The 16342-nt window shown below is 41.8% G+C and overlaps 1 protein-coding gene across 1 annotated transcript in view; it reads right to left on the reverse strand.

The window, feature by feature from the left end:
* Positions 1 to 3516: 3516 nt before the first annotated feature.
* Positions 3517 to 16342, reverse strand: part of itgb5 (integrin, beta 5) — a 43653-nt gene continuing 30827 nt past the window's right edge. The window contains exons 12-16 of the mRNA XM_085248675.1: positions 11148 to 11370; positions 9945 to 10045; positions 7628 to 7747; positions 6821 to 6987; positions 3517 to 6643 (exon numbers count right to left, since the gene is read on the reverse strand). Of these exons, the coding sequence (XP_085104801.1) occupies positions 6548 to 6643; positions 6821 to 6987; positions 7628 to 7747; positions 9945 to 10045; positions 11148 to 11370 (707 nt within the window). The 3' untranslated portion in view covers positions 3517 to 6547. The remainder of the gene's footprint in view (positions 6644 to 6820; positions 6988 to 7627; positions 7748 to 9944; positions 10046 to 11147; positions 11371 to 16342) is intronic.

The following is a 16342-nucleotide window of genomic DNA, read 5'->3' on the forward strand; positions in this document are numbered from 1 at the left end:
AGAATCAGGGGCTCTTCTATTACAACCATCCATTGTTGGGACACCACACTGTTGCTACATCTGACTCTAATCGCCAAACTGATTATTTCTCAAACTTCAGTACATGTTATGTTCTTTCTTTCAAGTAATCTTTCCTTAGGGAAATGCAGCTGGAAAGTTTAATTATATTATGCTGTGATTTATTGTGGACTGCAGAGAAAAACAACCACAGCTGTAAAATAACTGTAATGAGCTCAAAAGTATTATATTTTCCTTCCTTGAAATGCAGGGAAAATATAAAGCAGCATAAAAAAAATTACCCACATCCTTCAAATATGTATTTTAAATGACTTGTTAAAGAAGACTTTGACTTAAATGTGAAAACTGTCAAGAACATCTCATCTGCTAACCTTGTGACAGCCACTAGGTCACCTGTGGCCATTTAGGGTTAGGATTTAACAGGTTTCTGCATGTTTTCAACACATGCATGGAAAATATTTTAATATTCAAAATCCAGAATGTAACTGACAGTATTTGAAGTGTAGTCTTCTGAAAAACGGTCTATTTAGCATGAGGACAAAACGTCTTCTTTCTTTTTTTCCCCAACTGTACTAACATGGTTCTACTCACTAGAGGGCAGCAGAAGTCTGGATATTGGGGACTGATCTGCTGTGACTGTACTATGAGCACAGATACACAGGCACTAATAATCTACATACATGTCAACAGCCCACATTTCTGCTGCTCAGTCTTCTATGTGGACCCAACTTTATTATCTTCAGACAGGAATTTCTGTTGTCCTGCTGCAAACAAGTGATTCTTATATGCTGTAGCAAATTCCTTTAGTGGAAACAAGGAGCCATGCCAAAACCACAAAAAATAAAAACAGCCACAGACCATAAACCATACAAAAACTCTTTTGAGAATGAAAGACGGCAATAGACTTAAAGTTTTAGAGAGAGATGCAACAGCACACTGGGCGTACATTCAGCCTGTAATACATTGAATAAATCATTGAGAGGAAGCACAGCTGACAGTGCAGCGTGCGCGTCATACAGTAGATGAGAAGATGGTGTTACCTTTTGTTTTGCCTGTCACAAGCCTCTTGCTAGTTAAACAGTATACTGTAATGTATGAAAAATATGCAGCTTTGCATCAAAAGCTAAATCTCACCTAAGTCTCAGATTGGCTGACAATGACAGTCTTCAGGAGTGGAGGTCAGAGGTCTCTGATATTTTCCCACTTGGTTCACACAGTTTCACTGAAGCACGTGGACAACAACAAAGAAGAGTGCTGACGAGTGAGCTGCTTACTCCCACTCATACGATCTACCACCCACTGAACTGTCTCAGCATCCAGACACAGATCTAAACTAAACTCAGCAGTTTACACAAAACATTTACATTAGAGACAGATTAACGCTCCAAGGAAGGCACACACAACGCACTTGTTCTTTTTTTAGTGTTAAGGGAAAGATACATTTGTGTGTGCAGAAGGAGAAACCTGTGGCATAACTTAGTCTGGGAATCTCTGACAAGGCTAGCTGTTACCAGCATTACTGAGGCATAAAAAAAAAACCCAACTGATTCAAATATCAATGCAATAGCACTTCAGTGTGAACCGTTATTGCCAAAACATCGAGCACTCAAACATTATCAAGAGAATAAATCCAGTCTGGACCATACCTGCATGAAACATTTGGGTCATTAGCCCTTAAATGGGCCACTTTTCAAGACACGGCTGCTTAAAGGAATACTAGAATTAACTATTTGTGGAGTTGTGAGGTGCTCATGGTTGTTTAAGGATGGAGTCTAGCTGATGATGCCTCTAGTAAGATTGTGCCCAACGGATTTACTTTACCAAATTGACCATCCCAGGCTTGCCGTAATGGTCCATTTGATTCACCTTTTGTTTATTTTATTTTCACTTGCTGAATATGGGACAGACTTGGTACATTCACTTTGTATGTCCAGCTTTACTCTTTATTGTAAGTGTGGGATTTTATTCCCCCCGTTTTTCTTTTTTAAATGACTAAGCATACAACATGAAACAAAAGCAGTTACACTTTTCCAGCTGCAGCAGATCTCCAAGCTGTAGGTGTCAGTCTGAGAAGGACAGTGAAATGATGCAGGGCGAGCACAAACACAATGTTTTGTGGCAATAAAGCAGAAGGAAGCTTGTTTTTCATACAGGAAAGATGGCAAAAAAGGAAGTGAAATATTCAAATATGACCTCGGTTAGCTGTCCATTATATCAGTGCATTAAAGCCATATTAAAGCAAACGCTTCCATAAAGGCCTGTCAGAAAATGCTGGACGGTTTAAAAACCACATGGATCCTGCTTCACAAATATAACCAGTGGGATGCGCCAGGGATCACCATACTTAAAAATGATAAAATGTCAGTTTAACAGAACTGGAGTAAATAGACCATCTATCCCCCCGAGCTGTAGTTCATCAGAACATGAAGTCAGACGTCTGTTCAGCAGTAATTAGCCTCCATTATCATCTTCCAGCTGTTAACACTTTATTTTCCCATGTTTACTCTTTTTGTTATCTACACTAAAGTTCCCCCTCCCTCCGTCCTCTGGCAGCCATGCTGAACCTAAGCTCTGTGACTCCACGAGTGTCTCACTGGCCGGACTGGATGGAGCTGAGAAAGACTCACCTACATACAGACAACACTGTATCAACACCGACAACACTACACTGTCCTCTGTATTATCGACAAGGATATCAGCCCTTTGTAAAACTCTGTCCCAGGAGCATGGAGGTAATCGTGAAAATATGAAAAAAAAAAACCTCAAAAGAAAAAAAGTATTTTCTTTTGTTGCATTTTAAGATTTTTTTCTGGTGTGTGTACATACAGCATATCACAGACACTTCTGGGGACGGGGATAAACTGAGGACAATGCAAAAGCAGTGGAGATTAACAGCTTTGTTAAAGGGGTTCCCCTAAAGTACAAAGTGTCTTCAATCCCTTTGTAAAATTTTTAAACACATTTCACTTTATTGTGAGAGACAAAACTGTCATTTATAAGATCTTTTATAATCATTTATCATTAACATAAAAATAACAAATCAAAAAATACTGACTGTTACATGCGAATGTTCACATCTCTGTATGGATTCTGATGTGTGGACATGTAATTAACTCTGCACAAATGTGTAGTGCAACATTTAGTGACATATTAAACAGAGAATGAACTAAATTAGCTGCTGTTCTTTAAAAATGAAAAAAAAAAAAGTTAATTTGAAGCACATGGAATAAACCTAATTACAGAGTCATTATGATAATGTGTGGGAGGAGTTTAACCAAGTGTAAATTACAGCATCAGAGAAGCAGTCCTGTCTGAGCAATTACACATCAAACATGTAAGAGCAGAGTTAGTGGTGCAAACAGATGTTTTACCAAACTTTGAAGTGTGCACACACGCATGTGCGATGTCCTGGAATAGAACTCGGATTCACAACGTTCGTCCTAAAATAGCCTTTGAGAAAATTCAACAATGGACTGAAGCAAACACAAGAGACTGACGGAGTTTTGACAAAAGCAGATTTATTGTTTTGCTGTGTGTGCGTGCAGTGTTACAGGGAGTGCTGCGAGTCCTGTTTTTCCATGTGTAAATGTTCAGGGCTGTACAAAGAGGAGGAGCTGGAAAAGGTAGTGGTGGGAGAACTTCAGTCAGCTGTGCCAAGAAGCACACCCGAGCCAAGTGAAAACTGCAAGGCACTTTTAGCCTCGCATGCCCACATGTAATATTATTAACATTCATCACTCACTCACGCCAACTCCAAGTTCCTGCCACTTACACTTAAGATTGTTACCAAAAAGCCCACAGAGCACCTTCTTCCCCCAGGCTCACCCCTCCCTACACGTCCTGCTTTCCCTCTGACGGTTCAGACAGAGCTTCTTCCTGTGGGAACAACGACTGCTGATTTATGACCCTGGACACTTTGCTTCCACCCACTCCCACAGCTGGCAGGGCGAATACAGAGTCATATTATAAGCCAGTCATATTATGTGCCCAAATAACATTAACACAGCACCGCACATGTCACAGTCACACTGATCTGTGTCTCCACTGCACGTGAACGTAACCGTTGAGAACGTCATTACCACAGTGCTGGCTATTTCACACAGCGCAGACCCCTAACCCTGTGTTTGGGAGCTGGTTTTAGAGAATCAGAGGCTGGTGATGTTTGAGATTTTCCTTACTGTCAATACATTTAAAAAGACACTGTTGATTATAATTAATGTTTTTTTTCTGCATATATACATTTTATTCAACTCAGCGGCATATTCATAGACTGAAAAATTAAACAAAAGTGAAAGGACCAAACTAGATAATGGGTGAAAAATGTATCCTATTTAACTTATCTATTTGGATTTTGTTAAGGCTTTTCAGTAAAATTATCTCACAATATTTCCAAGAAGATTGTGCTTCATATTTGGTGAATGGAATTCTAGCACTTTATTAGTTCTGTCACTTTGTAACAGTGACATCATCATATTGCTTGTTTTGTCTAAACAGTCAAAAAGATAATTGTGTAAGAAACACTTTATCCAAATTATCTGCAGGAGGTTGGATTTGGCGGCATGGCTCTGGTACCTCCCACCCTCTCGTTGTCATACATGGAAAGCCTAAATAGAAGGACGTTGCAGAAGCAAGATACTGAACCAGGTATGTCTGTGAAGGTTCTCAGTCATCCAGGTCAGTGTAGACTAAGGAGCTTGGAAAGAAAAGCGTCTGGACTTCTTTAAGCTGCTTGAAGAGGTTTAACCTCTCATCAGAGTAGCTTCTTCAGTTCTAAGAGTCCCAGATTTAAGCCCTATGGGAGTGTCCCCCCCAAGAGGGACAATGGACCCCCTAATGATCCTCTACATGAGCCAAGGTGTGAAAATGGGTGTAGGTCACAATCAGCCAAGGTTTCGGGTGAACTCACTGTGAGACCTAGCCCCACCCTTTCATGCGATGTCCTGAGGTCAAATGGCCCAGGATGTGTGTGGGCGTTAAGGCGTCTGGGAAGGGATCTCAAAACTGGATTATAGATGGCAGACAGTTGGTGTCGTAAGCCACCGCCTCTATTCAAAGATGGCCGCTCACAGTGCACATAGATGGCTTCTTTTACTCCTCTTTCAAACCATCTGTCTTCTCTGTCCAAAATGTGACCGGGTACAAATGACATACATGATAAAGAGGAGCTGAGGTGAGTTGCAAAAACAGCTTTTGCAGTGGCAGCAGCAACTCAGATTGGCCAATAAAATACACAGATGGGTATGAACTGATCTGGACTGGCATTACCGTCAGGCGATAGCTGACTGACCTTGACCTGTGACCTCCCAATACTAAGCTTATTAATTTATTAACACTCATTTATTTTACAACATAAAATAAACTGGGCAGGCTAATGGTGACCAGGGGCCAAATCTGGCCACTCAGCCTCCCCGACACAAGATAAGGTTTAATAGTCGTGTTTAAAAATATTAACACTGGGCTTATATCAATAAACATAACCACATTAAATCCAGTCCTGCCTATATTCAAGGAAGTTAATAAATGAACCCATAATATATACTGTATATAAATATACTAAAGAGCCCATGATTGAATACTTGCTGACCCCTGCTGAATGTGTTTTAACGTATAGAATGTAATGCATGTTATTTATTTAGTTGTACATTTAAAGAAAGCTAAATGTTTGGGAATGGGTTTTTTTAGCAGTGTCTTAGAGGTGGTAAGGAGGCCAGAGCAGCTCTAGAAACAGACCAAAATGTTGCCAGATTTGTTCTTTTCTTGTTACAGAGCAACACCAGACTGAAACGTCAGTGTTCAGATGCTGAAGGGTGAGTTTGTACCCTGCAACTGAGTGCAACTGGAGCACAAACACACACACACACACACACACACACACACACACACACACACACACACACACTTAAGACATTAAAAAAAAACTATGTAAATCTTTCCAAGACTTGACTCAATAACTTCTGTGCAAAATGAAGGTAAGAAAAGTTGCTTAGTAAAAGTTAGTAGTACCAAACATTTTAATAGCCCCGGCCCCCTCAGAAATATGTGCTTTTTAAGAATCATGTGAATTGGAATCATCTGCAGTTCAGAGTCGTGCTGGGTGCGCAGTCTGTGCTAAAAATGCATCTTCAACACCTACAAAAATATACAAAGAGAAGCCAATATCTTGCCTGATCTGTACAGAATGAGCAGTGCTTTTATGTGGCTGGAGTTATGGTTTCCATAAGTTGGTCTATGATGAATAACTGCAGACGAGCTCACTTCTAACCCTAATCACTCTGTATCCCGATCACGACGAGGGTGGTGTTAATTTGTTCGGTGAAGCACAGACACAGGTGGTTTGAATCTCCTGGGTGAAAATAAAACAAAAAAAGGCCACAGACTTCTCTTTGAACACACTAAGTCATTTCTCTTCTGCCATCGCCGTGGGTGTGCACTGTGCAGACGGGTGAGTGTGCTCAGTCCACCATCCACCTCAGGCACGTCTCCTTGATCTACTTGTTGGACCGGTCCCGCCGCGCCCTGTACTGAGGGATCAGTGGAGCCCTCCATTGTAGGACTTACTGTACATGCTGAAATCTGTTTCCACAAAATGTGTAGAGATGGGGTGCTTGTACAGAGGGTTAGAGGCCTGAGGGGGAGAGAGATGAGACTTTTAATACCTGAAGGGCCCATTTTACTTGACTGGCTTGGTTTATCTCACCTACATAGAAGGTGCTGAGGTTTTTCAGCCTCAAACTATGAGCCTCAGTTTATTGCTAGTATACATGATGGGGCTGTAATACTCATGAGTTAGGCTCATCCTTACCATTTCATATCGGGCACGCGAGCGGGCGCTCTGGAAGCGGGCAAACTCACGCCGGTCGTGGATAGTGATGACCAGCTTCCAGGCAGCGAGCAGCAACAGTCCTACCAACAAGATGCTCCCAACCACTGCCACCAGCACCATCAGGGCATCTGGTCCCCTGACGCACTCTGAAGCAGGCACAGGAAACAACATTTAACACAAGCTCACTTAACTTAAGTCACAGCTAAGGCGGCACTGAAAACACAGCAAGAGGGCCAGGGTGTCACTCTGCCCACTTAAAAATAGACGTGTGGACTTTCTGGAGCCAGTGTGTAAATGGAGACAGCGAACTCAGGTAACATGAAACAGTTGACATCCCCCACTGCAGTCAGTCTTTTATTTTGAGTAACAGTAATGTTAACAAATGTTTGTATTGAATATGACCGTTTTAATCCACCTGTACAGCCTGAAAATTTCTAGTTGTTTTTGGTTCAATTTGTAAAAACAAATTAGACCAAAAATAATAAATTCGACACCCCTGACTCTGGACATAGAATGACAGTCACTCAGTACTACACTCTTAAGCTTCCTTTGTAGTGACAGGTTCATTGTCTGTAACCACTGAGGGGGAATAATGTGAGGTAAGGTTGGGAGCAATGAACCCAGAATCTTTAAAGATGGTGGTGAAAATCAAGCAGCTGATACCTACGTACAATCCAAAAGCACCTGATCATTACCAGCTGTCAAATTTACCAACAAGTGCTGCTAAAAAACAAAACAAAAAACCCAGGAAAGACAACATTATGTATTGTTGTTTGTAGCACTGACCTGGCTCTTTAAGAGCTGAGAGTATAGATTGTCCGCTGGCGTGCTCAGAATATGTGAACTTCATGACACAATCGTCGTCTGTCTTGTACAAACAAAGCACAGCGCCGGGCTCGTCAGTTTCTAAGCACGACAGAGAGAGATGGGAGGTGGGAGAAAACACAGACACATTTTTCAATAAATGCAAGTTTCTCACTTTCTACTGCTGTTCTAACAAAGCGAGACTTTGATATTATAAAAAACTATTAAGGTTTGGCTTCAGATACTGGAACAAAAGACATCCAAGAGGAATCTCACGCTCAGGGGCAAACGGAACCACTTATGAATGTTTAACACATCGGTCAATGTCTCTGCTGTGAAGTCACAATTTAAAAACAACAACAACAAAAAAGACAGCCTTGACTGAAATGCTGACATTCTGTTTGCCATTGTTTGCATTCGATCATCATTATCTGACCAGATTCAAAACCTCACAAGGGAGGATGAGGTCACTCCGTCCTGGTCCACCCCTCCCATCAGCCCCTGCTCCTCTAGTTCATGCACAAAGTATCTGGAATGTACATGTGGAGACCATTAAGGGCAGTCAGATGGCTGAACTAGCAGAGAATGCTATGAAACACATCAGACCTGGGCCAGGGCCATGCTGGGCCAATATGGAATGCTAATATAATAGTCTCTATGGCTAAACACAGACTCAGGCCATGCAGTGTCACAGTCCCACTTAAAACATTTCACATTTCCCCCGAGTGTTCAGCACCAGGCTGTGAGGAAAAAAAAAGATGCACTGCCAAACATTTTGGATGGTGTCCCCTGGCTTTTTACAATGAACCACGAGACAGGCAGTGCACTGCAGGTTTGGTTTGTTTAGCGGGTGGATTCTCCCTGTAGAGAAGGTAGGTGTCAGCGGAGGATTGGATTCTAAAATAGACTGAACTCTGAACCAAATGAGGGGTTGTAGACGAGATGGTGTAGCTGCCTGCTGTGTGGAGCTGCGACAGGTCCAGACCGCCGTCTTCCACATAATAACATAAACACGAGGCCAAGCCTGACCGCTGAGCACTGGGTGTACTTTCATTAGCAATCACAGAGGTGTGAAAAAAGAAAGGGTGCAAGCAGCAAAGCCTCAAACAACCACAGAGAGTGGAACAGAGGTGACAGCCATACTAGAAAAGAAACTCAGAGGCTGTAGCACCTGTAGATGCTAACAGGGGATTTCTGTGTTAAGCTACTGGAACCAGAAAGCTCCAAAACCCTGCCACATAATATGATGTAAGCTGACGTGGAAAAGTAACTACACTGTTTTTAAATTTATCAGTAAAAGAATAACGGCTATCGTCCTAGTACAGGAAGAACAATCACAGCCTCGATAAAAGAATTCCCAGTGGTCGGCATATTCCTCGAGGGAGATTGCTGAAACGATCAGAATGCACCTGAGGGAAGTACAAATGTGTCTGTCTCTGAAAATGAAAAAGAGCCAAACCAAAACAACAACAAAGAGTGGGAACCAAACATTTTATTTGTTTCTTATCGAGGCTGCACCACACATGAAACAACACGCACAAGCATGAATGCTGGTAACAAAGTTGGCTACTTTTACAGGTTATTGCATAGAGTCAGAGACTCACAGCACAAATCTAAATCAGCTGTGACATGTCACATGTCCATCCAAAGTACCTGGAACTAAAAACGTTACTTTAGACAATCCCGTAAACACCTGTCAGGACTCGACATGTACTATACTTCATCTGTCCATGCCGAATGCACTCTTGGCTGAAATAAAATACTGTAGGTCCAATCAAACAGTCCAGTCCCCCCATTTGCTAAAATGGTCACTTCTGTTGCCAAAATACAAACTTGAATTTTCCTATAATTTGTTTTTAAAATAGACTGTATATAAAAGATGGCCAACTATTTCACTTTCAGCTAATCAGTTAAGCCGCTTCAAGCTCTGCTGCTTCAGTCGTTTCTGTCTGGTGTATGTATCCTGCTTCTCATGAAAGCTTAAAGGTAGAAGATCACTTCGAGCTGTTCTTCTATGTATTGATATTTAAAATATCGTTTTTCCTGGAATGGAAAAGTCCTTGCGCGTGCATTCAGGCTGTTGAGCATCTGAATGTACTTTATTACATCAGGTGTTAATAGTGCCTCATTAGTGGGAGTCAGACAATTACTTTAGCAAAGTCCCACAGTAACAACAATAAACGGTATGCAGAATGTGAAAAATGAAACTTTTGCAGATGCTACAGATGTGAATACTTTTCTCTGCCAGCAAGTTGGTCTCTGTGTTAGCGTGTGTGTGTGTGTATTTGTGTTTACTCACTGAGAGTCTCCACAGGGATGATGTGATCCTTGCACTGTCGCTGGCAAGTCTCATTGTCCGCAAGCCTTCCAGAATTGAAAAGCCGGCACTCAATGCACTCCCTGAATCAGAGAAGGGCAAAGACACGCTAAACATATGCATACATTTTTATATCTACATTCAGGAGGCAGAGATCACTCAACCCAAAAGCCAATCATATGACATTGTTACTGTGCTTCAGTTTGTTATTTTTGCTCTGCTACATCAGCTGTCGAAAGTGCCCCACTGTGCTCTGCTAAAACACTGGAACTGTCTCTACTACAAACTGCGACTAAACAGCAAGTGAGCCGTGCAGCACACAGAACAAAGAACCTGATGAGTGCATGAACTGTTGCTGGTGCAGGTTACAGGAACCTTTCACAGATGCTTCAAGTTTGTTAAACGCTGCTTTTAAACTTGATTTGGTTCTTAAAAGAAATGGTTTTCTATTCTGAGAGCTCAAAGCGCTTTCTTACTACAAGACACCCATTCACAAAGAGATCGATACAACACTATTCTTATATGCCTCTAAGCATTATGCCCAGCAGGCTCCAGTGGATGGCTCCAGTGGATGGATTAGGCAAAACTTGTTCTATGTATCATGTCAGAAGATGCTTCGACACAGAGGTTGAAAGAAGCAGGGATTGGACCACTGATTGTCCAGTTATAGAAATGTCATCAATTCTCTGGCACAGCAAATGCACAGTGATGCCTTTGACTTCCACTATGGAAGCAAAAATCCTGTTTTTAAATCAGTTCTGACCAGCACTTGCGCTTTTGCACAATAAAAACAACATTAGTTTGTCAACTGAACTTTATCTCTCACAGGAAGCCCGTTGAGAGGAAACTGTAGTTCCATCAAAAGCTCGAGCTGCTACACGGAGTGATCCGAGTTCAAACAGCAGACAAATGGTTTCATGTCTTCAGGTCACAAATGACAAGAGAGTTAGCTTTGAAGGCATGGGAAGAGTTTTCTGATCAGTCTTCAAGTGAGAGAGGTATGTGAGGTCTTGGTTTTAGACTACTTAGAGCTTTTCCTGGAGCTTACAGTTGCAGACAGCCTGAAGGTTTCAATTTTCCACCTTATTTCTCATCTATCAGCGGATATTAGCAACCCAAACAAGCAGGTAAAGCTCCAACTTGGACTGTGTAAACCACAGGTATAAACCGCAGCACGGCACTTACCTCTTTGTGCCGCAGGCATCGGGGCAAGTGGGGCATTTTTCACAGGTTTCTCCAAAGGCTCCGGGCTCAGTGCACTGACAGCGGCCGCACACACAGCTGCCTCGCCCGCTGCACATCTGCCCGTCATCTGAAATGCAGCCCGATGTCTCCGTCGAGCAGTTGCAGTTGTCGCCAATGTAACCGGCATGGCATTTACACTCCCCACAGTGACACTCACCATGACCTGCCGTGAGAGGAACACACAGCAGGTCAGCAGAGAAACAATGTTACAGCGAGGCAGCTCGGACACTGTATGTGATAAGAGATATTTTTAGCAGATGCTCTGAGTTTGAAACACCTAGGTCACATTCAATTTTGGGCGTCCATACCACCTGAACGCCCAGCAGGGTGATGACAACACCCCATTGGCCTCTTAGAGCTGTGGGGTAAAAGGTTTTCTGGACATAGATCCCTATAATTAGCAACCCTCATAAAAAGCAAAAATTGGAGTTTTATGCGATTCATTTCATGGCTTTGGAAATATATTGAGATGCTTTTGTTGGCAAACTTGAATATCATTGAAGAGTGGATTACTGGCTAAGTCTAAGAACTGAAGGACTTAGATTTAGCTAGAAGCCGCTGGCTAAACTTCACGTGTGACATGAGATTGAGCAACATATACAGAGTCTAGCTGACAGTTCATAGAGGTGGTTTTGCTTCTCCTTTGCAACAGTGGGAAACTGAAACATCTGGAGTATTGCAGTGTTGATCATGCTCTTCTCCTACCAGCACTGAGCAAACTGCCCTGTTTGTACTGCACTCATTGACTTATCAACACTGGAATGAGTCCGAGAACGGGCTCTAGCTCTTGCTATAACTCTGATTTGGTTTGGTTGTCTAAGAACAGCCTGTGGTAAAGAGAGAGCAGTCAGAGACAAGAAGACTCCTTGATATAAGGAGGACAGCAGCTGCAATCAAAGAAGCCTTACTGACAAGCTGATTTCACACCCGCTGTTCCAAGACCCTCCACAAAGACCAAATTCATGAATCTGCTCCCAGAGAATGATAAGAAAGAGGAAGGACATACTGTAGGCAAACTATACCAATACAGACTTTATCAACAGAAAAGGAATGGACTGGTTCTTATGTAGCACGTTAATCGAGTAGGCTGGTACATTAAACACTTGACTTTTCCAGTCCTCCTATTTCAAAGCCGTTAAAATGGAAAAAACACTGAAGACAGTTATTTGTGGAGACTAAGAAATAACTGGGTCACTAACAAATGAAATCACTGTAGGAGTGGTTCCTACTTCTGTCAAAGGGGCTCTCCTGGCAGTCAAGAAAGACAATCGCAGTATACTGCCAGTCAACATCAGACACTACCAGGAGGAAAAACTGAGCCTCTGATTGCAGCCAGATCCTGAAAGAGGACACAGAGACTTCTCAAAACCAAGAGGAAACATTTTTTCTAATCATCAAGCAAGTGGTCAGGGTTGTGCAACACACTGTCTGGAATCACAGACATGCAGTAAATTCTTCCTATTCTTGTCTAAACACTTCCTAATTATTCAGTGCATGCTGCAGAACTGTGCATGTTTTTTTCTCTCAAGGTTGAAAACCTGAGACCAGTCAAATGAAATTTGTTTAGAGCACCACTCCTAGCCCTCAGTCACTGGAGGCTACCACGATGAGTGGCATGTGGCTGACTCACAGTACCAACACTGGGAACGTGTCCTTAGATGACTGCGCTGCTTTGTGGGCATTCAGAGGGCACGAACTGGGATCTTTTCCTGACAGTATGGGGAGGATAAAAGAAGTGTAGCTGTGTTCTCATTCAACATGTCCTGGCGAGCTGCTAATAGATCTGCTGTGTGCAAATACTCCTCTAATATTTATGTGAAATATTCATGTCTGTGCTCTTTCCCAGCGCTTATGACTGAGCTTTTGGAATTTCCTGTTGTATACAAATGTTGTTTTCTGCATCACACTGCATGGCTGCAATTTTTTTCTTTAAATAAATAAAGAAAAGAAGAAGATCAGCTATGTGGGGATCTTTTTATAAAAGTCTATGCAACAAGACAAATTCATGCTAGGAGATGTTCATGCTCAACTTAAACAAGCTTAAAATTGGCCAAACTCCAAGTTAAAGATGTCTTTGTTTCGTCATATGTTAGGCACCGCTTCTTTTCCTAGATGCTGACAGTCTTTAAACCACTGCACCAATCGTGACATGAACTGGCGTGCCGACAGAAGAAAATACCAGCGATCAACACTTCACGAGTCTACAACAGCTAACCGTCACCATATGCCTTGAACCAGATGTTTGGAGCAAGTGCACATGCTCTTTATCCTGCCATTCCGTCTTGTGATTTAGCTGGTAAGTTGTTTCACTTCTTCTTCTCTGCTGTGAGATTAAGCAGTACTCACAATAAACACAGCTGTAGCGGAGGAGGGAACATGGAAAGTGTTCAGATCCTTCAGAGCTGTGACCTTCCCCTTTAGCTTGCAACTTTTCCATGACGTTTCTCGAGACATTCTGTCAGCCTGGAACAGCAGCCAAGATGAGTTAAAATGAGGAAGAGGAAGGAGTTGTTCTGGAGACATCCAAGACTTTTCATTTCTGACATTAGGCTGCTTTCTGTTTCGTTACCACCATCTCAGGCCGTCAAATACTTATTACTTATACTCCCTTATGTTGCTCGATTCCCATAAGAAGATTAGAGGAAATTCAAAATGGAAAGGAAAAACAAAAAATGGAAAGAATAGTGTTCTAGTCTTCACACTACTGACTATGAATACCACATGAATGAATGAAGCATGAACGCATACTACATATGTCTATATCTTGCTCACTGTAATGCACTAGCCTAAAATCTACCATACATCTTTATTTTCACAATTTTACCCATCTTTGCAGTCAACTGCTGCAGTAAAATCAGCGAAAGCGTCTGCTTTTCAACATTTCTCAGGTCCAGCTCTAACCAGTGGTTAGTGAAGGCATATTACAAAGGATCTAAGTTTTTTTCTCTTTTTGTGAACTGACAGGAAAGCTGGGGAAGCTGCAGATTGGCACCTGGGCCTTATTTCTGTCTACATCTAGGTGTGTTTTGTCTTCTAACATTCAGTCTCTGACGAATGTGTAGCCCAGCTAGAAAAAAAGAGCAGTGGAAAGTAGTTTTTTTTCATGTATAATGTAAACAATTTAGTCATTTCTTTTTTTCTTTTATGTTTAAAGGAAGATGTGGACCAATAAGATTATCTGTTGTCATTTAACTTGGCCAATCAGCAATGAGCTCCCAGTGACCCTTGCTGTTGACCTTGATCACATGATTTCCTGTGTTGCCATTTTCGTTCCTGTTCATATAATGCCATGTGCCAGAGAAACTAATGTTCCCGAAGTCGAATCGCTAGGAGTTAAAAGCAAGTCTGCTGCAGTTGTTTTTGGTTGTTCAGAGTTTCACCCTGTCAACGGATGACTCGACAGACGGACCCAGTCTGAAGCAAGCCCCATCGAGGAGCAGTGATTCCACAGTTCCAGTTAACTGGATGGCGAGCCAACCCGAAATTGAAAAGGATTTGCCAAGGTTTTATTGAAGCCAAAGTTTCGTTCCCATTGAAGCTTCAGATACCTGCAGGACTACGAACTTTCTTCCTTCATCGGAGTGTGGTAGGACAAACGTTAAACAAACTGAACGGGCCCCAACGATCCATCAGTTACCAGACATTGTCCATTCATACAATTGACTCAGAGAAAGCTGTATGCGCGCACTTTTATTTAGTTTGTTATTTTGAGGGAAATATTTTGTATTTTATTTTATTGTTTTTTCATTACATTGTTGCAGCTGCTGTGTGTCAAATATAATAAATTTGTGAACAGTCTATTGTGGTGTGGTCTCTCCTTATTGGTGTTTATACCTTGGACTCCTGCCGATCCTAGATCTTCTGCTACTGGCTAGTGGAGTTCGGTCATTCTTAATGATAAGTCGTAAGTCCGGTTACAAATGCATTGGGAGCAACTCAGGCTTCATTATCTTGCCCAATGATACTTTGGTCTCCAAGCTTTGGATTAGTACAGGACGCACTCTACCTCCTGATCCACAGCCATTTAAAAAAAAAAAAAAAAAAGGAATGTGTTGATTTGTGTTCTATTCTGCAAGACTTGAAACTGGTGATTGAGACTATAAACTCATCAGAAAAGTGTTCACTGAGCTCAGAAATCAAGGGCTGTTCTCCAATATTTCCCATGTTTTCCTATATTTCTATACAACAGTGAGTCACCTCCTTCTGGCCTTTTGCTTCAGCCTCACCAAAGCAAACCAACAACGTAAGTTCATCTTTTATGTAAATGCAAAGTGTTTGAGGTCTGAACAGATCCGCATAGCATGGTAATAACACTGCCATCTAGTATTGTATAGATATACTTGCAGAGTGGTGCAGAGACATAAGCTAATGTAGCATGGCCTAAGACTCACTCGAATTTATACAAAAATGCTATTACAGTTCTTAGTAAAATATTAGACAGGTAAGAAAGAAAAAAAAAAGCGCACCTATAATTATTCTTTAGAAATCCTCAAAAACAGGAGTATACGATCATCTCACACCACAATACGCTGCATTACATATTCTCATAACACTGGAGCATATAATATGCAGTATAAACATCAGGGGGATATCTTTGGAAGGATTACAAAGGCTGAAAACAAGCAAATAAAATAAATAATTAGTCCCTTCTGTCAGACTGGTGGCTTTTATAGGCATGACAGGATCAAGAGTAGATCCTAACATTGCATGTAGCCTGTGAGGGCCTGTGCATATTATTTTTGCTGTGAGAGAGTGACATCACATTGTAAACGAGCTTAAATAAATATTTGGAGATTATATAAACGGAAATGAGCTTCTGGGGTATTTTTAGAAGGATAATTCTTCCATCATATCATACAGACAACAGGAGCTTTGGGCTTTAAACGGGAGCTCAACTAATGTTTCTCAATAAAAGCATCACAGACAAATAAAAAGTCCACAGAGTGAATTGTTTGGCCATCTGGAGAACTGTTGTGCATGTCTGTGCAAACCAGAGTGTACAAAGAAGGATTTGACACATCAGCCTCTCCCTCCCTGTGCGTGTTTTGTGGGTGGAAAACAGGAGAGAGAGAGAAAACGATGGACTCGACACAGATGTACAATTCATGAGATGGTTGCAGTTGTAGTTCCAGTTG

The sequence above is a fragment of the Mchenga conophoros genome, linkage group LG16 (assembly GCF_057382185.1).
Source record: "Mchenga conophoros isolate Kocher_MC1m ecotype Shallow Benthic linkage group LG16, M_conophoros_male_GT1.1, whole genome shotgun sequence".
In the NCBI taxonomy this organism is placed as follows: domain Eukaryota; kingdom Metazoa; phylum Chordata; class Actinopteri; order Cichliformes; family Cichlidae; genus Mchenga; species Mchenga conophoros.